Source organism: Rhea americana, unplaced genomic scaffold (assembly GCF_003343005.1).
Source record: "Rhea americana isolate MKP2758 unplaced genomic scaffold, rheAme1 scaffold_0, whole genome shotgun sequence".
Lineage (NCBI taxonomy): Eukaryota > Metazoa > Chordata > Aves > Rheiformes > Rheidae > Rhea > Rhea americana.
Genome location: NW_028185037.1, coordinates 4021200 through 4045813, shown reverse-complemented (window position 1 = coordinate 4045813; position 24614 = coordinate 4021200). Strand labels below are relative to the sequence as shown.

General features: G+C 36.6%; 1 protein-coding gene across 1 annotated transcript in view; it reads right to left on the bottom strand.

Moving 5' to 3' along the window:
* Window positions 1-1038: 1038 nt before the first annotated feature.
* Window positions 1039-24614, bottom strand: part of PIP4P2 (phosphatidylinositol-4,5-bisphosphate 4-phosphatase 2) — a 24757-nt gene continuing 1181 nt past the window's right edge. Inside the window, exons 2-7 of the mRNA XM_085298963.1 lie at window positions 18903-19051; window positions 17426-17532; window positions 15538-15661; window positions 9283-9335; window positions 3665-3755; window positions 1039-2645 (exon numbers count right to left, since the gene is read on the bottom strand). Coding sequence (XP_085155089.1) covers window positions 2502-2645; window positions 3665-3755; window positions 9283-9335; window positions 15538-15661; window positions 17426-17532; window positions 18903-19051 — 668 coding nt within the window. The 3' untranslated portion in view covers window positions 1039-2501. The remainder of the gene's footprint in view (window positions 2646-3664; window positions 3756-9282; window positions 9336-15537; window positions 15662-17425; window positions 17533-18902; window positions 19052-24614) is intronic.

Below are 24614 nucleotides of genomic sequence, written 5' to 3'. Positions count from 1 at the left end.
TTCAAAAGCCCTTCCTTATGAATTTCAAAAGCTCTGTCTCCCACCCACAACAAAATAATAGGTCAAGCAAAAGACCATTAACAGTCAACAAAATAAATTAGTGATTAATAAAGCTACAAGTTTTTAGCTGACAGTATGCACTGTGAGGGATTCTTCTTTAAAAGTAAAGCTTATAGAAAACTTAGTGGACTAAGTTGTAGTCCATCACAGAATGTCATGATAGCCTCCAAACAAGCCTGCTCCAAAAATTCAGATCCAAGTCTTGTAGAATCTCAGCAAGTTCCACTGATCTTGATAAAGTATCAAGATTCTTAAGTACCAAAAAATTAGTTGAGTGTGATAATAAAATGCATCATGTTTTACAGAAATTATTATAATAGTCACTCTGCAAAAGGAAACAGTAGCCAGTACTGTGCAATTATCCTCATCCACACAAAACAGACTGCTGTCCACTTACTTTCCCAACTATTCAAAAAGATGAGAAAAATTAGAAACATGATATACGAAATGTAGTTTCAAGCAGGCAAAAAAAAAAAGTGTCTGAATTTCTTTGCTTCACTGATCTAACATTATACCCAGGCTTCCCCCCCAACACCCCTTAAGCCACAGAAGTAGTGGATGATTTTCTGCACAGCACCAGCATGCTTTGTCAGGATGCAGAAGGCAAGCAGTGTTTTGAAAAGCAAGACAGCTAGAAGAAGTATCCCAACGTTTAAGATACAAACGAGCAGTAATCCTCTACAATTTGGTGGGGGGGGGGGAAGAGGGTAAGGAGAAGAGAGAAATATATATATTAATTCCTTCAATGAGCCATTGCTACAGAGAGCACATTCCCAACAGCAATCTCACCCTTTATTTACTTTCTCCTCATTCTTCCTAAACATCAAGAAATCAATTTGTTTTTGTCTCTTATATTCCTGAGGCTGCCATTTAGCAAGAAGGGCAGAGCTGACATCTGTTGTGCAATACCTATGTTGTTTCTACATCATTTTGGTAATTCTTCTACTTATTTTATACATATGCATAAACAACAAAATATTAACTTTGAATAATAATCTTTATTTATTAGTTTACTTGTAAAAGGTACATTGTAATCCTGAGCTACTGCTTTTATACATTTATCATCATACAAAGACAGATCATTTACAGTTTGTTCATTTACATTTATTGTGCTCAAAAATCCTTATCTTAATATCATTTTGTCCTTGCAGGAACATAGATAATTTAAATTACATGTATCCCTGAAACATCCACATTAATTTACCCATCTGACCCCATTTTCTAAATTACTACTGTCATCTAAACCACTCAGGACATTCCTTCTGAATTTAGCAAAAACTTGTTTAAAACTATAAAGATGGGCAGTGCAAGAACTGGTCCCTCAATCCTTTGTGAATACATCATTAGAAAAATCTTTCTGTTTCCGTATTCTTTTACTAAGTCAGAACTAAATTGACTAGGTGTACTTTGATGGAATGATCCAAGTAATAGTTTACTCATTTTCTCATTACAGCTGTTAATGTGAAGTTACAGTGTCTCCCTTTGCAGTGACCAGTGCATCTCTCCTAAACAGGGAAAAATCTGACATGATCAGAGGAAAGTAAGAGGCAACCCATCACCACCTTATTGTCAGCTAACGACACTGAAGTATTACAAAACAAGTCATATGAAATGCTTCCCTTAGACCCTGTAAAGGAACTTGTACAAATAACCAGTGTTAAGTTCCATAATCCAAGCATGGCTTTTAGGATTTGCCAGTTAAACAGAAAGAAAAGAGGAAGGGGAGGAAAAAAAAAATAAAAAGAAAGAAAAAAAGGAAGTCCCAAGATTCTTGAGGAGAAAGCATTTATTCTAACTGAAAACCATCCTGGATAAATGGAAATTTAACTGGACTACCAAAATATTGCATTTTTCTACCTGAAAAATCTCAGAGCATACAGTGTTTACAAATGTCTCTCTAGCAACAGTGTCAGTCTTTTAAAATACACTCATAAATTTCACTTCCTGAATAAGGTCACTAGGATCTTAGGCAAAAAGATACAGTAAGCAGTTCAAGCAAAATGCTTATTGCTTAGGTTTTAAAGCAAGCCACTTTGATATAGTTTTAGTTAAAATGTTAAGTACAAATGTGAAGCTATTTAGAAACACTTATAAACACTCTTGCTTTTGAATTCTTACTGATCACCAAAAAAACGGCAGACTGATTTTAACATAACTAAGGAAATGTAAAACTTAATACTGTCTCTTGGAATGAAGTCCAACACCTATAAAGACAGAGTTATGAACATGTAAACAAAGCTTTAGTATTCAGAGCTAGGGAATCTAGCAGCAAAACAAACTATTTGCATATTATGTAGTGCAATGAACATTTGTTCTTAAAGACCCCCAGTCTTAAAACTATTTTGAACTGAATGGAATCCTTACAGGAAAGGTTTTAAAAGTGTCCAGGATGCAGTATCCACAATTACTAGATGTTCCTCAGCTATAATCTACCAATTTCTCTATGCAAAACTATGCTCTGGATAACTGACTTTTATGGCTCCCCAGTAGCAAGCTCGAATGAGGCAGATTAAACCTAGGAGATAAGCAATAGCCCAGGAAACATATGTTGCATGATATCGTCTGGCAAAATCTTGTGTCCCAACCTAAAAAGAAAGAAAAAAAAATAACTATACAGCAGTACCTGCTCTTCATGAAGAGCAAATTTTATTGACAAGCATTTCAGCACCATTTTCATCCAAGTAAAGATAGATCAGATATTTGCTTAATTTCAAACAATCATAGAATAATTGAGCTTTGAAGGGGACATCAGGAGGTTTCTAGCTTTAAGCTCAGACAAGGTGGCTCAGTTCAGTCAGGACCTGGGCAACCTGCTCCAATGCCTCACAGGAAAAAAAATTCAGTAAGGGTGTTTAAACAAAAAACAAGAAGTAAGAGCCAGAAATAGTTTCTATTAGGAAAATGGGAAAATCTTTTGTAATTCATGTAACTTACACTAAAGCCCAGATAATTTTTTATATTTAAACACAGTGAGAATCACATATATGAACATGTTTTCCCATACGTAGTTTTGGAACTGCAGGGTAACAAATTAGTTCTAATGACCACATGGTTCAAGTGGAAAGGAAGCCAGAGTCCACTATTCATAATAGGCTAATGCAACTTGAGGATTTTAATTTGTAAATAGTGTATCACCTGGTTTTATTCATTAAAGTTTGTATGCATTGTAAAGCTATATCCATATTTTTAACTCTTTGAAACCCACTCCCCACAGTGTAACAAGACCTATTTTCACAACTACATAACAATGTGTATTTCTGGAAACCTGGAAGTTTTGAAAGCCCTAGCAAGAACCAGATGTTCTGGTATTTCTAAAACCATGTTAAATCATTTTTCATAAGACTGAAGTTTAAGAGATAGAGAGCCAGATTTAGTGTCAGGAAAATGAGAATCTCAAAGTGTCAGAACATTTTTCAAAAACAAAATTTATTTTTCTAGTTAACTGTGATAATTAAACCTATGGTTTTAATAGGGAAGGAAAAAATATGTAAGCTTAAGGCCTTTGCTCAGATGCTGGGGAAAGAAGAGATGGTAATTCAGGGTAGCTCCTTCAAACATGCGCATCCCCTACAAAACTGCAAGTACATCATAGTACATCACTCACAGTTAATCCAACTCCAATGAAGATGCATATCATTCCAATTGTAATGTATGCACAGCAGCGTCTCCGTGGCAGTGCACTTCCAACAGAAGAACTGCAAGAAAATAATTAAGGTAAAATAATAATAAAAAAATTTTTAAGTCTAAATGGGGAAAAAACAGAATGAGAACACAGGTCATCTTCAGTTATTAAAGTAGTAGGTAAAGTCAACAATTATACCAAAAAGAAAGTAAAAGACAGTCCACATATTTGTTTAAATTTGCTTATAGATGAAGATTAACAGAAATTTTAGTATCTGAAAATCTAGATACTTGCAAAGAGACCAGTGCCCGACCTACAGTTTGGGTTGCTTCATAACTTCAACAATTTATTAAAAGACTAAGGAGTGTTTCATAATATGTTCACAACATCTAAGAAACTGAAATTCTCAATGTCACAGCAATCACCTGCATAGTCTATTTCCTGGAATAATTCATCCAAAACTATTGAATGGCCAAACTCTGCCTAATTTCTTGATGATATAACCTTCCCCCCCCCAAAAAAAAAAGTTAATTGTTTCCTCAGTCAGAAACATGGAAATCTTTCATGTCCATCACGCTTCTAAAGACTAAAACCCTTTAGACATTTACAGTCAGTTTTAGTAACTTCAAAGATGTTACAAGTATTTTTTACTTTCAGATTTTCTTTTAGAGCTCTACCACAAGTTACATTAACCGCACAAATCTGCTGACAACCAAGATAGATAAATTCCTCAGAAGTTCTGTCACTATCTATAGTATAAACTCCAAGGCARACAACTATGTCTCTGTCAAATTAAACAAGCTACTGCAGTGCTTCAGACAAACTGAATGCAAAATTTTAGTAAATTGAATAAAGTGAAATAAAAGGTTAGATTCTCCAGTACACATTAGAAAAATATTCCAAAAGCTTGGTATTGTTTGGCAAATATATCTTGAATCAGGCATTTTTAACCACATTTTAATCATGTATTTTAATCACCTACACTGGTGAGGAAAATATGAGTATGAATGGGTAGGTCAGCTGAAAAGGTCAGAGAAGTAGAAGTGCTTTCATAAAACACCTACTGCTGTCCTAGAGGTAGTTCCAAAGCATCCTGAAGCATGCTATCATCAGAAAAGTACCTCCTCCCATTCCAGGGGCTCAACACTCCTTTAGAAATGCTGGGGTGCTTCTCCTTTGTGTTCAAAGATGCAAGCGAAAGCCATTTACATCTCATGATAGTTCAACATATTTCAGATAAACAAATTACAGAAGAAAGGAATGCTGAACTGTTCATCTGGTCATACGACCAAGCAGATTTCTAGCTCCGGTTAATTAGCTGCATAGCAAGGCCTCATATGCTTAGCATGTGACTAGATTTTTTTTTTTAAATTCATCTTAGCTTTCAAACAGATTGACTTAATACTGTAGTAAAGCTGCTTATTTCTTTATAAGGAATTTTTAAAATGCTTCAAGAAAGAGTCCTCAAACTAACATGCACAAGTTGAGCTTCAACTTGCAGGACAAGGCTTGACTATTGTGTGACCATTAACGCCCCATCTGCTATATATTTTCAAAAGAAAAAGTCAAAAAACTGTTCTGCTTAATTTTCCAGGAGAAGTTACTTCAAACTAAAAGCCTCACCATACACATTTGCAGTCGGTAGTGGATGGGAGATGGGAACTCCTTATTTGAGAAATAATGGTATCTTACCATGTACAGACAACCTGACCTACTACACAAGTAAAAATAATATTGGCTCCCCCAAATCCACCCTTAAAACTCCTGTGGCCATTCTAGAAGATATGAAGTGTCTTATTCCAGTAGCACAAGGGAAACAAACAAATCTGGAGCTGTATAAAAGGGGAAAGGGGACAGACAGCTTCCAAAACTTGCGTTGACGAGTACTGAGCTTGTCAAATTGAACTACGGTTCCTCCCCTTGCAAAATATCCTAGCTATATACTCAGCGGATTGATTTTATTATTACAGAGTTGAATACTTTAAAATAAGCATTAATCAGCTAACAAGCTGGTAGAAGTATCGTATCTAATTTATCTAAAACATGCATTACATTTACTGCACTGCATATTTCACACAGAGACATAGTTCGTTTGGGGAAAGCGATCTTTACCTCCAAAGCTGTCTGACTTAGGACCTTGTTTTTGCAACCATAACATTGAAACTGCCATGTTTATTTTCCACCCATATTTCCCTCAAGGTCTGCCACCTTCTATCAAATAAAACGGGTAGGGGTGGGGGGAAGAAATGAAATTATCTCCCAAAATACTACAAAAAGGAAGAAAAATAGAATAGCTTTATTTAATTGTAACTGCTTTTTTCTCTCCACAGAGGGAGAAGTTGAAATAAAGATAGTAAGTTTTAAGACCTGTTGACATGCACATTCAGAAATATTAAACTGGAGTCAAAAGGAACAACATTAAAAAAATACCAAAAGATGCTGCTTTCATTTGTTGACTCACAACAAAGCCATCTGGAAGGCAGTTCTTTTTTTCTGAGCTGCTGCTAAGGCACCTGCCAGACCTTTCGGCAGCAGCAGAAGATACAAAAGATAAAGCCAATGCAGTTTGAGGTAGTAATTATAAAAGAAAAAACCTCAAGAGAGGTTTTCCTTTATCATCCTATAGGCTTTACAGTGCAAAGGTCTTAAATGCTCATTAGAGATCTTCATCATTATGACACACCTTAAAAAAAAGGGGGGGGGGTAAGTGCATTGTAAAGGAAAAGGAAAAGTTTATATACAGCTTGGGAAAGACAGCAGCAGACAAAACAGTAATTCTCCCTTCTCCCATCATTAAACAGGAGGAGAAAGATTCTAGAAGCCCTCCCTAAAACACCCACATGTTTGGAAAGAGGGTGATAAATATCTGAGATTTTGTATTTTAAACACACAAAGATAATCCTCTATACTACGAAACAGAAGTGTTTTGCAACAGCTTACTCATTAATTGCATTTGTTGTTTTGATGCGGTAGATAATGTGCAACTAACTGCCTGTGTCAGGCAGAACTAATACAAATCCTAGAGCTCTCAAACACCTTAAATATATTGGCATGAGCAGGCTTGTCTATTTCCAAAGACACCTGGACATTTACAGAGTAAGTTATTTTATTCTGTGCATCACAACTCATTTCCTGTTTTTTAATAAGTTTCTTTACAAATGAAGAATATGGAAAAAATAAAAGTTACAGTTGTGACCACTGGTGGCAGGTAGATGGAATTTAAAAATAAATAAAATAAAAGGAAACTAAAGATACTGTTTCACCTAACATCCAGATAGGTTGTTTTGTTTAATTTATGTATTCTAAGGCATAATTGCTTTATTTTCTTAGAACATTACTATTTCATTTTTGACTCTTGGGTGTAATGAAATTGTATTCTTTGAATCCTGACTTCCCCTTGCATTCTTATTAAGACCTAGTTTGTGACCACTTACTTGGCTAATGCAGACAATCTGTTTACAGAGATTTATTGCAGAATGTATTAGAGACTTCACACATGCTTATTCATACAGGTAAAAATTTAATTTTACCAATATATATGCACACCATTGAGTGTTATGTTCTAAAAAAGACTTTAAGATTTTATCTTTAGGTTCACAAGCAATTTTAAAACAAAGTTTTTGAGAGAAAAGTCTTGAAAAGAATTTGGTATCTAGAAATCTCAAATGTCTTCGGGGGTGAGGGGGGAGGTAGAAAAAGAAATCTAGTGTTGCCATGATTGACGGTGCCTTTTGCTTCAATCTATTCCATCCTTTTTTCAGACAATGTTCGGCTGATTCAACAGAAGGTATTTTCCACATTCAACTACTCAGCTACTAATGAAGAAAGCTGTGTGATAATTTCCTGAAACTGAACAATACACATTCTCTTCTGACTACAGGTACAGTGACCTCTGAAAAAGGATTAGAAAAAGCAGTGGGTCACTGTAGTTGTTTATTCAATCATCACGAGTCAAAGTTCTGCCTCACCTACACTGTGCCCTAAATACTTGTATAAGAAGTCCTTAAGCATGTCAAAGTGCAGAACTCCTGACTGTCACCATCTCAAACACAGGAAGAGATCAAACAACCCATTCAAAGCTAAATTGTAATATTCAATAATTTGCATCCTAAGCCAGAGGACAGAAGTCTCTATTTATTAGAATTTGTTTTGTATTCTGCAACTCTTGCAGTTGCCAGTTAAGCTGTAATTTACACAAATTACACAGCAGGGATGCTCCAGTTTTACTGTGTACAGATAGTGCACTGTAGGCAAGCTTCGCACTTTGAAGAAGTTCCAAGTAGATTTTAAAATACAACCTACATAAATCAATAGAAGACAAACTAAAAGATCACATGGTATAACTTTTGGATAATTACTTGGTTGTTTTGTTTTGGTTAAACGGCAAATCATTTTGTACTTAAGGATATTCAAGTAAAAGGGATAAACTGGGGTCAGCTATCAACATTAATTGCAATTAGTTTTAAAAAGCTGAAAAATTAAAAATTAAAAAACAAAAAAAACCACTGAATAAGAAGGAAAGGAAATAAGAAACCCTGCCCGTAACCTGTAAAACAACATCTCGTCAAGATCCTTAGCTTATTTGATTTAAGCAAACAAGTCCACTATTCCATACCCATTTACACTCTTGAGGTTAAATGCATCACCAGACTGACCTCTCTATCAAATACTTCAGTAACAGGTTTCAATCCTTTCACTCGAAGTTCAGGTTGTGCTATGCTGACACTCAAAATACATTTATCCTAAGCATTCTTATTCCCGAGGGACCTGCCAGCTTTTCTTAGAACGTGCAATTCAGCTATGGTTCTCCCTTTTTTGTGCAAGTTATCTGCTCCTTTAACTGGAAAAAATATTTGCCTTTCAAGGGAATGCAAATCTTCAAATAAACCAGTCAGTCCTATTTCACACCCTGTGGTTGAGATGCCAAGCAAAATTAAAGTATGTTTGAAGCATAGCTTTTAATACTATTAATACTAAACAAATAAACCAACTCTGCTCTTCCAAGTCTTGTATTCCAATTTAATTCTTCTCTGATGCAAGTAACATCTCCCTCTTGCTGAAGTAATGTCAAATGAGTAGACAAAGTATACCATAGTAACTCACAAACATTAAACAGGCTAATGCAGTAACATGCTTAACACAAATTAGTACAGTTTATGAAATGAATGAAACCTCTTTGAAATTAACAAAAAATTATTTCCTTCCCTTCTTTCAAAACAAGGAGAATTGAACTCTATATTCAAATGTGACGTCTGATTAACTACATGAAGTGATAAGATTTCAAGGACATTAAAAAAAGATTCCAAATTTTTAATTTTACCAACCCAGCTGTGTCAATTGTTAGCAGCTTACTTCTGCCTCTGACAAAAATCAATCAGAGCATTTTAATAAATGCAAGTTTAATATATCAAAGTTACAGATCTGTGCCTAACAAGGGGAGAATTCACATGTACATGAACGTGCTCTTTAGTCATGAAATTCAGGTGAGCATGGCAAAACAATATGCATGGCAGACATCTCACACAAAAGACTTTTACAAAAGAAACTTTGGCAACATAYTTAAAAGTTCATGTATGCAATTCTGTTCTCAGAAAACTTACATTTTTTTGCAGTGTGGGCATTTTGCCAGTGTGTTAAACCTCAGTTCCATCCACTGTAAAAAGAGAAGAAAAAAAAGTTGAGAACTGGCCTGAGAAAGCATTTGCTTTACTTCATGCTAAATGTCACTGTGAAAACATTTTGCTTCTCAGGCTCTCTCTGATTTGTTTCTTGCTTTCTTTCGTAAATACGATGCCCTTTTGTCAGTGGCAATTTAGGATTGGGTTTTCCATGTGAAAATTTCCCATGACTTGTCTTATTATTACAAGACTTGCTTGACGCAATGCAATCCCATCCACAGGGACAGTATAGGCAATGTGATAATATTAACATTGTTTTTTCCTCTTATTTCCAAGACTATGAACATACCCTGAATCAAAATAAATGTTTTCTTTGGCATCATTAGACAGATGTATTTTCCCATCTTTCCCTAACTCTTGCATCACTTGCTAAAATTAAGTGTTCACATAAAGGTTAAAGAATAAAGGTATTTACTTTCTAAAATATAAGTTTTATTTACATAAAGGTACAGTATTGACTACTTCGATAACATTTTAAAGAGCTAACATGTAAGAAAACCTATATAGTATAGTCACAGACTTCCATGCAGAAGCGGGCATGGGGATCTGGGATAAAGCCCTAGCAAAAGTAACACTGTACAATGTTATCTTGAACAAACGAGTCATATACTGTTTAAAACAACAAGATTTGTTAAATCTCATTCTGCTATGATACAAGTATTGAATACCTGATTTTAACACATTTGCCTTAAACAGGGGTATAAGAATATTTCTCTTCTCTTTGCAAGTAGTTATACTGTAATGGGTTAAACTGTGATACAATTTAAAAACAAACCAGCAATCCAATCAGCATTCCTTCAGTCCAGTCACCTACTCCAAGAGGTGCAAGGAACCATTTAGACACTGAATATAGCTAGCACTACTGTCTCCGAGGACTACACTATTTTCTTTTTTCTTGTGAAATCTCCTCCCTCACATATACAGGTCAGGAAACTGCCATTGCCAATATAATACAGTACAGTTCTATGATGGAAGTATAGAAACATCATAGTCTGGAAACTCTTCAGTTTCTGCTCATCTTTTAACAGACAAGTCCTACTCTGTCAATAGGTGTTGAGGGTAGGGAGAAGAGATATCACTATTTGCCCTAGACTAAGAAGTTTTCACTTTGTTAATTCTTGCTTATCATATCCGGAAACCAGTTACAGCTTTCTGGTCACATATTTATGCGGATCTTGCTGGTGTTCATTTACAGGACCCAGTCTAAACACAGGACCCTGGCTCTTCTCTGCTGCCTTTCAAAACTGGAGGGAGTTAGCACTGTTTCCTGGTTAAGTACACACACAATTCTCATATCCCCTCCCCTGATAAATTACAGAGTCATGACACAAATTATCACAGGAACAAACTACAGCACAGAATACTAATGCCTCCATTCAGATTCTCCTTATCTGAAGGAGAAATCAAAAGTCAGTCTACTGAAATGAGCTGTATTATTGTATCTGCTATAAACAAGCAGATACACAATTGTAATGAATAAGACCTAGACACATCACAACATCATTTAAACCCTGAGAATGAATTCATGATTTTACATACAAACCTAAAATCACAGGCTTATAGAGCTAAGCCAATAGAATCTTACTTTCATCAAAAAGCTTGTCTCAWAGTATTCAGAGTATGACAGAGACCTTCAAAAGGCTGGCAAACAATGTTATTTATTTCTAATGGGATTAATTCTCCACTACAAACAACTCCTTTAGTTTTCTCTGTTTCTAAAGTATCAGTTTACACTACAAGTTTTATTGGAGGGGAGGGGGGGAAAGCATTTGCTTACAGAGACTCAGTCAAACTGTTTTCCCATAATTCTAACTTCTATTTGACAAACTAAACACCTGAAATGAAAACTTCTGTAATACTCCCCACCCAAGTGACGCATTTTATGGGCATTGATTCTACCTCTATATTCTTGACACAGAAATACATTAACTATTCACATGCATCCATGCAAAGCACTAATCAGTTTCCCTTGGTTTTACAATAGGGATAAATGAGATAATACACAGTTGGGGGATGGAGACAGACCTCTTCAGAGGTATTCTTTCAGCTGTTTAGAAAACAATTCTAGAAATAGACAGAAACCTAACTCCAGGATTTAAATTTAACRTCTTTGTAATTCAATTTCATTTCTGCACACTAGATTTATCCCAGGGTAGGCAATTCCTCTTACAACAATCATTAACGAGTAACTTTGGATGGATTTTAAGATTCCTGATGAATTACTATCCGTATTTTTACTTGATATAAAAATATACTCAAATGCCTAAAAGCTCCAATTTTTGTGGGAGCTAACAGAAGCACTGATAATCTGTTTTCATTGCAAGTTACCTGGAAGTCACAGAAGCATTCTGTTATGACTTCTGCAGACATAGGAAATATTATCAACAAGAAAAAAAGGCACCTTGACAAGTTATTCAAACTACACTAATTCAGATCATGTTTGCAACACAAAACGCCATACAAAAAAAGCTTACTTTAAAAAACATTATAATTCTTGGAGTTTTGGTGGATTTAACAAGTAGTTTAACCTYAGGTTTGAAGTGAGTATTTTCATTTATAGTCCAGGATGCTTTAAAGTACTTAATCTTGTTTCAGGCTACTAATAAAACTCGAGGCTACAGTTATGGGACATTTAGCCTCCTAATAACAACGGGAGATTTTTCTAACGGAAATAATACAATGAAATAAAACAATAATCCAAGTCACTGATTAGATGTACTGAAACACTGATTTGAAATTTGGAGAAGTCCTAAAACGTCTCAGCGCTGAGCGGAGAAATCGCTGAACGAACGCAGCAAGCTTTCTTCCTTCCGAGGGTAGGCCTGTTACTAACCCATTCAGTACGGGAGTACGGGGGAGGGCAGGAAGAACGTGCACACGTGTACACACGCACACACACATGTACGTACGCATGTTTAGGCAGCTATACACAGCTGTGTCTGCCAGGCAGAGCTTCCCCCCGCCCCCCGGCCTTCTGCAAAGCAAAACGCCTACATAAGTTAAAGCATTTCCCAGTTTTCTGAAGAATCTCGGGTATTTCTCTTAAGATAATACTAAAAATCCACCTATGCTTGAAATTGATGAGTCCTGAGCAAGGAAACTGACACAGTACAATCGATGAAGTACCTGCGGCTTGCGTAGCTTACCGCAGCCTTGCCTTCCTCGAGGGTCTCTTCGAAAGCAAGGCAGCAGCAGGAAGATGAGGGGGGAGCCGGGATCACCCCTCTCCTGCCTGTCATCGTTCCTAAAGGCAGCTCAGTCTCATCCCTCTCTCAGCCACAAATTACAGACAGAAGCCTCTGCGAGTGGGGGTGGGCGAACGACTTACTACAAGCTGAAACATTAACTCAGCCACAGTCCAAATCCACGGTCTTAAAAAAGCCAAGACCATATCAGATTGTAGTTTATCAGGACGGTCAAATTATCACCTCGGCCTCCTTTTCTGTTCTACCACTTTTTTGCATTTGTCTGAACTCCAAATCTGCCAGAAACAATAGAAATGTAAACATAAAAAAGGCTATCAGGTTATCCAAGATAAAAATCTAATGAATAAAAACGCCAGTAATTACTGATAGTTCACCTCAGTAACTCATCAACTCAGTCCTAAGTTACTTCTACATTTGCTTGTATCTTCTGTCTACTATTTATAAATAAACAGAACATTCCAGCATAAAACCTGTCCAAAAGACCATACATTTAAGTTGTTATTTAATTAGTACTTGATGATGCTCCATAGCAATGAGTGAGCTTTGGATAACTTAATAAAAGAACATGTATCAGGGGATAACACTAAGTTGTCTTTCAGAACAAGGGCATTAAAAAAAAAAAAAAGAAAAAAATCTGCAGAAGCTGGGATAGCCCAGCCCATAATTATGCTTTTATACGGCATGAAGTACGTTCAGAGCAGGTGGACAAAGAGATACTCTTAGGAGACAACATAGAGCAAGCAATAGACAATTTTAAGTTTTCCTCCCCAGTTCTTTTTTCTCCCCCCTCCCCCTCCTTCTCCTTCAAACTGCCAAGTTAAGTAAAAAATCTTATCTGGTTGTTGAGAGWTATCTAGCATTGTATTTTTTCTTTACAATGTAAGATATTAAACTGCAGAAATATCTTCACAAAACTTGAGTTTCTAGACTGGCTAAAGCACTTCCTCTATTTTTTGCTGCTTCTCTGCCTACTCCCAAACCCAAGCAATTTGCTGATTTTTCTTAGTAAAATTTGTATTTGTAGAATCTAATACATTTTCTAGCTTTTTCTGTTGCTAAGATTGGTGGTAAAGGTCTAKCAAACGAAAGTGAGAAAGAGGTCTCTTTTCTTAATTGCTCAGTATAAGAGAATACAACTTTGAGTTTTCTGAAGATACTGAAGATTTTTTAATGTACTATGAAACTGTACATCAGTCTTACTGGCAGATAGGTCTGAAGTTCCAAGTGATGCATTTCCCAACATGTAGCTGTCAGATCTGAAGTCACATGTACAATACCAATTAGAAAACTTAGGGTTTTTTTAGGGCACAATCTGGTAGTTAAGGGTTAAAAAAAAAAGTAGCCTTTAAATATTTTTTCTTACATTATCCTAACTTTTCAGAGCAGAATGCCACCTAAGGAAGTTCATACTGTAAACTGCAGTATTAACTTGGTCTACACTTACAGAAATAGAATAGAGGAACTAAGATTCAAAAACATCCATGCTTATGAGAGTACCCAAAGACAGACCAAGAGTTCAGTGAAAAGAATTTGGTTCTGTGATGCTGACTTTTCCTAATAAAACATTTTGGGATTAAATCATGTAGTAGAGATGCTCTTTTGTGTTAAGAGAATAGATTAGAACTTTATACCATAACTGTCTACAGTACTGCTTTTGCCTGTGCAGTTTTAAAGCACTTCTAAAACACTAATTGTGTTATAAAATTAAATTACAACTCAGTACCAGACTACAGTGTTTATCCAGGTGCCTAAGTTTCTAACACACGGTAAAACAAACAAACCACATGCATATACTCCACTCCAGCTCTATTTATGTAGTTACAGACTTCTGTTCTTCAACAAGCTTCAGCAAGGATATTTTTATATATTTTATATATAATATATATTGTGCGTGTATGTGTATACATGTAAATATATATATATAGTCTGAATTAATAGTGTTCCTCAAGCATCTCTAGTATTTTTTTCAGATGCTAAATGTAAATTCACAAATCAAGTTGCTATTCTCCTTAAAAATGTGTTAAAGTCACCTTTTGCTCCCTACATTCTTCATCTACTATAGTAGTTAAGCCATTATTACTTACTTCACCGATCCTCAAAAATGATGTAAGATAYCGAGGAACAAGTCTATTCCATTATAAAACTCATCACAAGCAAACCCTTGTCTCACTATGGATATTTTATCTAAGCTAACATGGAGCACAACCTCTGCCTCCTTTCATGAGATGCACTWGAGTCATCACGGGCCCTTACCTATCTTACAAGCCTTGTTCCAGGAACGTAACAACACTAAAGACTATGTAGGTCATTCAGTTGTACCACTTATGTTAGCCACTTCTTAGAACTAAGAAACCCAACAAACTCACTCTAGTGCTGCTGAATGGTGAAGTTAAAGCTAATATACTTACTTATGTATTGCAAAATTCAAATATGCCAGTCCGTTATTTATGTAAAATGTTGCAAAAATGGCTTACAGTAAAATAGTACTTTTGCATTCTTTGCTACAAAAGGGGAAGAAACTTTCAGTCTCAGATATAAACCAAAAACTCCAGTCCCGTAACAACTGACCGACAGGCTAATGGGACGAGCTACGGTAACGGCTTCCAGGGGTCCACATGGCAATGGCAGAACCTGTATCATCTTAGCCGCTGCAAAACACGACTACCATTGCAAGTCAAAACAGAACCTAAAAGTACAAATTCCTTTTCCAATACTGTCCACTCACATCTTTAAGGAATAACTCTGACTTTGAGCTTCATCCATCAATATAATGGAACAAACATTGAAAGTTTCCTTGAAAGTATTTGTGTAGATAATAAAATACAGACTATACATCCATGGCAATATGCACACAGATGGAACCTTAGTGTCTTGACAAGAGTAGAGTGAGGCAATATGCTCTTAGAAGTGCTTACAATAGTTTGAGCGAYAGCACATTTAGGTGAGAAGGAGAATCTGATACTTTACTTACAAGGAACGTATTTCCACAGTGCCCACACACCACTCTTGTTCCGTCTGGTTGAACTGGCAAGGCAGGCTGAGCTGGCTGCTCTTCTGGAATCAGCATTACTGGACCAAGAGTAATGATGCGTCTACTGTGTTAAGAACATTACATGTAATTAAACTAGCAAAGGGGAAGGATGATGTATTTAGGCAGTTAGCTCAGTCAGTCACTACCAAATATGTTACACTTCTAAATTATAATCTAATTTTTAAGCAGATGATGCATCTAGTTTTGGTCTCTCATTGTTTTTTCATTTTCCATTTTGAAAACATCTTCTTTCATTATAAGATCATCCATGCATGYCAGATGCCTGTAGAGATCAGAGACTTGCAATCACATGGCAGAAACACCTAAGGAAAAATCTTGATATCCATGCTGAGCAAGCCTGTGAATTGAAATGCACATATCTATATGGAAACAAATAGGAGAGTAAGGATTCTTTCATAACCTAGTCCTCCTTCCCAAGTCAGATATTCCTTCTTCCCACAGTACTAAGAAGTCAATGTAAGTAGCCTCTCTGCATTTTTATAGTAAAAGTTCCRTTCAAATGGAGTGAATTAAAGAAAAACATCCAAGTTTGAATAAACACAAGCAATCAATTTACCTTAAGAAAAAAAATAAGTATTTTTATGTTTAATGTGTTTCCAATTTAATTATATAATTTGTCCATCAAAAAAAGTGACAGTACACAAATTAAGCAATTCAGAGCAGGGTGAGGATCAGACTTCCTGGTATGAAAGAAGTGAAGGGAAAACTAGAAGTATTGTTTAATTTGCACTGCACCTCTCCCTATAAACAACAAAAAAAATGTGGCCTATGTGGCTTCCTTTCAGGTTAAAGCCTTCCCTTTAGAGCATATTCCTCAACTCTCTGCTTCAGAGTACTGTAATTTTGCTCATCTTCCACTAAAACAGATACATAAGCTATCTTAGGAAAGCTGCTGAAGAGACATACACTTTCAGAAAACATTTTATTAAAACTAAGGAGTTTCAGATTCAGCCTTGTTACCAACCATATCATGTATTACAATTGAAGTATCCCATGAACACTTTTTGAAAAGATATTTGCAATTTTTTGATGTTTTCCCCATACTGCATTAGTAAAAAATCCTCCTCATTCTCTAGCCCCAAATCTCTCATGATTCAAAACTAGAAGAGTCAGCAGGTTGGTGGCTATGGCACACAATGTGATAGAACTTCCACTCAAGTATCTGCAGATCCAGCTTTCACTTCAGTTTCTCCCATTAGCGCTACACCACTTCAAACCAACTCCTAGCTCTGTGAGATCTTTAGTACTTTAGTACTATAAGCCCAATGGTAAGAACGCTCACTGCGGCAGTTGCAGACAATGTGTAAACTAAAGTAGAAGAGTTGAGAGGAGAGATGGTACCACAGGGTAATAAAGAAGGGAAGACAAGAATGAAGCCGACCTATTTCTCCTTTTCTGATTTCATTCTGAAATCCTTACTCAGAATGAGGCAGAGTAACCTGTGTATTTACAGTAATCAGGTCTACAGGAAATTATGAATGCTACTCCCCAAAAGCGAGAAGTGGTTTTCTTCTCTGTTGTTCTTTACAGTGTATGTTCCTTATGCAAGATCTAATAAATAGGAAATACATGAYTGAGACTATCATTAAATACAACAGAAGAACAGTTAAGTTTTTCTCTTTGAGTAAGTTAATCTAAAAATCAAGATGACACTACCACTGTCTATGCAGTAATTCCCWTATACTCTTAAGTGTCTGTACAAGCTCTGCCTGGGCTTGAATGTCTTCTAGTTTTAAATACTCAATGCATGGTATGTCATTGCTTTAAAGAAAATGATATAAAGCATTTACAGTTTGTTTACTCTTACCAGTTTGGTCGYGGACAGCCTATTTTCCGAGATGTATCCTTACAGATAAGCAGACAATTACATTGACATCTAACATACTTCTTCCCTGAAGGAGGATTTTTGATTGGCTAAATGAAAAACCACACAATACACATGAGAAGTTACAGCAATTCACTTTTTCCATACATCCCCCCCCATAAAAGTATAAACAAAACAAAATAACTTACACAACAAGTTTATATTAACAGAGAAATACAGTTCTTACAGAAGAAAACCTGAGAGTCAGGACAAAATTGAAAGTTTTCTCTCTCCCCAAAGAAAGAGAAAAAAAAAAAGATGCGTATTTTCTCACCAGAACATATTTGGCAACAAACTAATTCTACAAACGATTTGAAATTCATATTTTAGCAATAAAGAATTCAAGTCTTCAGTATAGTTCTTTTTTCAAGTGTAAGCTTAAGCAGTTGTATATTTTTTTAAAAAATCAGACAAAATATCAAGAAAGCCTCCTTGCCTGGTACAATGACTTTATTTAGAAATAAGGGACTCAAAGCCTGGCTCACAGTTACTAAGAGACTATGCAGATATTGCTGAGCTGTCATCTTATTTTAAACTGTACTGCAGTTATCTTCCTTAAAGCTGGGAATCAAGTTTCCGGGTTTCTTTCAAACAGAAATTCACAGGTCTCAAAAGCTGTACAATTCTTGAAACTGAAACATTATAGTTGCAGAAACAGTATAGGCAAGAAAAGTTCTCCACTCTTACTCCTAAGTGAAAGACACTTTCCTAAGGATTTAAGGTTTCCTGTTCTTTGGATAAGGCTAAAAGTCATTCCCACCCCATCCCACCCCGTATGCATTACAATCCACAATTTCCATGTAAATGTCTCCAAATAGTTGTGGACCAGTGCAGTATCAGATCCCAAAACTGTCAGACAGAAGAACTACAAGGATCTCAAGAGCTAAAGATTTGCRCTAAGAAAGGGTGGAGGGAGGCAGGGACATAAGGGCCAGTAACCACTGCAGTAGGTGGAAAAGAACCCACAATTCCTATGTTTTAAAATTATCATGCTATGATTTGTTAGCTACCTGACATATTGACTGAATTATTTCAGGGGGAAAGCACAGCTCCAGGAGAACATGCATGGATCAGGCACTTTTTTTCTACTCTTAAAATTATTAAATTTGTTATTCTTTCACCATTCTTTACATATAAGTAATTACTTAAAACCTTTACCTTTTATTCTCTGCCTCAGAAAGAAACATTTCAACCAGTAAACTCCATAATACAAAGATTTATTCCAACTGCTTATGATCATCCTTGTGCTAGCAATCCTTGAACGCGCTAACACACTAACAGTTGTACTGACAGATCTTTTGTAGGGATGTCAGTGAGTGACTCACCCTTTGCAGGTAAGGACATGAATTCCAACAGCTGTACAGTTCTACCTTTCCCCCCTTCCCTCTACAAAAAGAAAATGCTAAAAATCCATTTTTACCGTAGCTTCATTGCAAACTGTGCACTTAACAACATGTTGGTGTAGCTTGCCATCCAAATTGATTAGTGATTGGCACACGCGGCAGTTTATTACAGGAACACCACTGGCATCTGGACTTGCAATTGCAGTATATGGAGGAGGAAGCTCTGCTGCAAGAGATCATGAAACCTCAGTTGAGAAACCAAACAGGGTCTCCTAGAACACCATAAGCAAATACTGTCTCCAAAAGCCACAACCTTAGAGAAAAAAAAGTTAGTGATTAGTATAAACATAAGACAAGTTTAAGCTTACTTTCCCCTCCCCCACAGCCCCTATGCACTGGTACATAAATTCTAGTTCTACATGATGCATATCAGCAATATTCCACATACTTCATCAACTGATCTGCCTTTCTGGGGCAGTTTAGAGGCTCATCTCTGCAACAATATTTATTCATTCAAATATTTATTTTTAAACCAACGTTTAAGGAATTTATGAAGAAGAAGGAAAGAAAAAAAAGCCACACACAGATTAACAGAAACCAGAAATTGGCTCTGAGAAAAATGGCAGATTAAACAAGATATACATAGTCTAGGTAGACAGAAAAGCCATAATCAACAATTATCACTGATAAAAACATCTGGAGAGACTGATACAGAGACAAATATGTATAGCATGGCAGCAAACAGTAATGTAAGAATACAGAAAAGTCCTGTGAAGTTAAGGAGGAAATGAATGGAAATGAACAGATCTAGAAGACTAAGATATTAAGCCTCAACTAGCATTTGTGCATTATCGCATASTTAACAGAAGTCAAGACCCTCTGAATTTAGAAGAGCAGAGATGAGCTCACATGCAGCAGATTCTGAAGCAATCCAAGTCAGATCTTTGCTTGAAAGTGATAAAAAATGCTGGTATTTTGAGGTGCAACAAATTTATGTTATCATGAAGAAAGAAGCTGAGCTGAACCTTTAGAGCTTCTGCTTTTAAGACTTCCAAATATTTTAGTTGACCAAAAGCCTAAACATGAATGCACAAGGAGGTTTTCAGTCATTTAACACAGATCAACACAATGGAGAAATGTAATGCCCTACTGCCCCTGTGGAAGGGCAGATTCCATCTTCACCAGTCGCAAGTCCATGAAAGGCCGAGAAGGAAACATTCAAAATCTTTCTAAGTTTAAGAATCCATKGAACATAAACAATCCATCATATCAAACTCTCAAAAGTCAGTTACCAGTTATTTGTCATGCAGTAGCTTAGGGCTTTATTTCATCAAGAAGCTCAGGTTTCCTCAGGTAAGGAAGTAAGAAGTGGGCATATGGTACAAATCAGAAAATGTACTGAGGTCCAAGGCTACGAAGTATTATAAATGAGCTGTCCAAAGGAAGAAAAGACCCCATGAACAATTCAAACTATTTTGTAATTACATCCAAAAAGCCAATAAAAACTTCAGACAAATAATGCAATTAGCCTTCCTTCGTTTTTACTAACAGCACTGAAAAAAAGCTAAATCTGGTGGAAAAAATTCACAAGGTGCTATCAAAGCTAACAAGCTCAACCATTATATTTATCTCTATAAAGAAACACCAATCAGTACTTAACTCTATTTTAATGAGAATACTGGAGAGATGCAAGAAACCTGGTCCCTTCTTCAGATCCAAAAAATCATGGCAAGACTTTTAAAGCAGCAGCATTGTTCAACGTTCTCTCGCTTTGTTGCACGTCGTATAAACTATCCAGATCATTACTTGGGTTTAGCTCACCAAGRCAGAAGCAAAAAGCTGGGCACCTTGAAGAAGTCTGGCAGCTGGAAACATTCCCAAGCCTATTAGATCGCTATAACTGCAGAAAACGGTTTTTGAATTTGGACAGTTGACACAGCAGTTCTTAACTGTGAGCTTCGAAGTTAAGGTTGCTACAAGGGATTTTTCATTTTGGCCATTAACTGTTCTGGTCTGAGCAAACAGTAAAATCTCTGACAACAGAACAGGTAGCCATAACATAAAAAGCATATCCAGCAGCTTAACTACCAAATTCTGTGTCAGGAAATTCCTACAGTTCAAACCCAGCTCTGAGGCCTCTTCCCAAAGGCTGCTATTCTGTAATTGAACTTTGCTTTGCTCTCTCTACTTAAAGGGCAATTTTTCAAATTCTATCAGCTGGGCACAGGGCAACTATATTATAATAAAAATAAATAAATAAAAAGCAGGCAATAAATATCTTGAAGGGTACTAGAATACAAGAAAAATTCCAAGATCATGCAAAGCTAAAAGGCTCAGAAGTTTGGACTACTTTAAGTATTGGCAAGCATACATAGATTTCTATATATGCAAAAGATTCTACTTCTGTTTGCAAGCGGCAACTCTTACATTTCTCAAAATTGGTCAAAAAGGGTGTATGAGCACACACATACATTCAGTCTCTTCTTCGGCCTCATTGTGAAGCTGCTTGGCTCCCAGGTAAGCAAATTCTCTATTCCTGTCCTGCTGTCTCAGCAAGTTTAAGACACCAAGCAAATAATGGCTGCTTTTCAGAGTGGTGCTGCAGCAAGCAACACTTGCTACAGCACAGAAAGTCTGAGGTCTCTTGATGTGCAACCTTCCAACTTAAAAACTCACATTTGGAGAAGTCCCAAGAATCAAACCGGCAAAAATCCCTAATGTTAAGTAAAATTATACTGGGAGGTGAAGAGGAGAATGAAAGTATTCCCTCACCATTTGCTGGTCATTAAATACAATGTTAAAAAGAAAAAAAAACATTGATAGCTTTCAAAGTACCCTAATATACAAACTTTGTTATGTCCTGACAGCTTAAAGCTCAGGCTAAAGACAGCATCCACAATACAGTTCATAAAGATCCATCATGTTGGATGTGACTGATGGTAGGCAAGTCACTTACACTTCGTTTCTTCTTCTCAAGAAATATAACAGTAACCAGATCAGCAGGAGTAGCGCAAAGCCCCCACGCACAGTACATCTGACACATGCAATTTCACACACCCCAAAAGCCCTCGTAGGATAGAAATGCTGTGGAAGAGATCATATATTCAACCACAGAAAATTCTTCTGGAGCTCATACTTCCCTCCTCTCCAACATGCAAAAATGCAGAAACCACTGGAAACTACATCTGGCTTGCCTTGGTCAAAGAGAAACTAAGTGACACAGGACCTAAACAGAAGATAGTTTCGTTTTTGTTTAAAAGGAAGAAGAAAAAAATCTTGGTCCTCTCCTGGGGGAGGGGAGAAGGAGGTGGCAAGGAAGGGAAGTTACTGATCTATTTCAGTGCCTCTTTTAGCCCACATTAATACTGTTTTATGGAGTCCACAGGCAGAGGGCTATCAGAAACTGCTAGTTAAAGAAYAGAAATTACTGAGAAAGCTTGTTGTATAATGTAGAACAAGAAAACTGAAAAATCACCCTATACTGGAAGCAGAGTCAATGGTCCCACCCTTTGTTTGCATGAGGTTTCTTAAGCATTGTGCTCTGGGACAACATCCAAGCCACCTTCCCTCTTCTTGGCTCCACTGTTAGAAACACTAAGCAACTATCAGTATTCAAGAGCATCCAAGCATCCACCACCTCACATCGAAAAAGGATCAACCGGATCTCAACTGCAGCCCAACAAGTGAAGAGGAGATGACCTCTTCCAAACCACGGCCTCCCCAATTTAAAGCTCAGGATTACGTATTGGGCAAGGTAGATAATTGTAAGCATGGAGATAAATCTGTTAACATACATTCAGGTGGCAGTTTTGAGTGCGGAGGATTTCTTTCTCCTTCCTCTACCCCTCCAGCACCACAATGTTAGCTAATGATAAACAGGGAAGTGCTATGGAAAGGAGTTTTAGAAGTAAACTTCTTTTCCCCTTGAGAATTCTTCTTCTCCCTAGACCTGACACGGGCTGGGGAAAGAGATAAAGACTGTCAGCTAGAAAGACCCTCTAGCTTGCACAGACAGGAAGCTGCTAAGGATAACTGACAGATACAGAGCAATGAACCTAGAGCTATGTACTCTCTATAATATCTTTACAAAGCAGGATTTTGAAAAATTAGGGGGAGGGGATTTTTAGGCTGACATACACGAAGTGCTACTTCGTACAACTGCTTAAGGACTGATTAAGCAAGAGACTCTAAACTTCCAAAAGTATGTCTGACATTTAAGAAAGCGCTCAAGGGAGGTTCCTCCTCCCTTCTGAATACAAGGCCACTTCTCATCTCAAGTACTTCCCTTCCTCACTTCTCTGAGGGAGAAGGTACCATCTGTGCCAAATTAGTTAACATGAGTTACAGATATTCACTAGAGACACAACAGGATACAACTATTAAGTGAAGTGAGCATTTGGGCCAAACATTAGTCACTGATCTAATGTATTTTCATTACTTATTAATTGCATAATGACTTTTAAAATACATGGAAATGTACACAACAGTAACAGTTACAGAGTAAGGATTCTTAAGAATAAAAATGTTGAACAGGAGAATTTCAATTAAGGCAGATTATTGATTTAAAAAAAAAAGAAAAAAAACACATACACCCTTAAGGAGTGAAAGCAATCTTACACAATTTGATGGGACCAAACAAAAAAAAAAGTCTAATCTCTGCTATTTTTCACTCTGATACTGGTTTGTGCAATTCAAAAGTAAGTTAATAGTCAATATCAGCTACAGCACTATAAGTACATTTTTATATCAAGGCATAGAGACCCAGTTTTCTATTAGTTTTAACATTTGCGTGTTCAAAAAACACGCAAAAAGCTCACTTGTAGCACTTCCATTAGCAATCACATCTAGAATGTTTTCATGTTTAAATAACTTATTTTGAAATTATGTAGAAACAGTGCACATATACATATCTATTTACATACATATGTAATAGATCTATACACGTACATAAAAATCCTTATGTACCATCCCATACACTAGAGCCAGTAAGAGCAGGACTGTAATCTTGCATTCAAAAAGGCTACTGCTAGCAAAGCTACAATAATCTTATTTAGTCTTAACTCTCAGTCCTGCCTCTCCCCCCTCCTTTTTTTTCCCCCTCTCCTCTCCATTCTGCTTTGTTTAAGGAGTTTAGCTGGCTCAAAAGGAGGATTGTATCCATGTATTTTGTAAACTAGGGCTTCATAAACCTGGTCATTTTCAAATACTCCTATCTCCTAATTTGCATTTTAAAGTAATTTTTTTCTCTATTACTAGATGTTCAATATTAATCAAAAAGATGGTTTCTGTAAGGCTGGCAGCTTAGTATCACCAAATGAAGTTGTTATTCCAGATTTGCAACTACTGCTTGCTTTTTAAAAAAAGCTGGAAAAACCCATGGCCTTCAAACCACTTTGCAAGGGCATCCTAGTATCTTGCACGTCAAGTAACATACCGCAGAGCTAGCTACTGCTCAAGTCCGATGGCCAGAAGAACGGATCAGCGGGTAGCCCGTACTGATGATCGCTAGGGAGGAAGCGGGGACGTGGGTACTTTGTTCTTCCTTCACATCGCGCCTCTACCGGTTAACATCCTATAGCTCGCTGCACTGCATCTGGCAGCTCGTAGCTGAGTATCTTCTGCCTAAATCCTACTTCTAATTAATGGGGAGAACTGAGGTCCAACAATTACACTGCAAGCTCCAACATGCGAGTTAGTTATTATAACTACACTGTTTCAGACCTGTTCTGCAACTGCGAACAACTTTTTGTTTTTTTTAAAGAAAAAGAAGAAAAAAGAAAAAAAAAAGA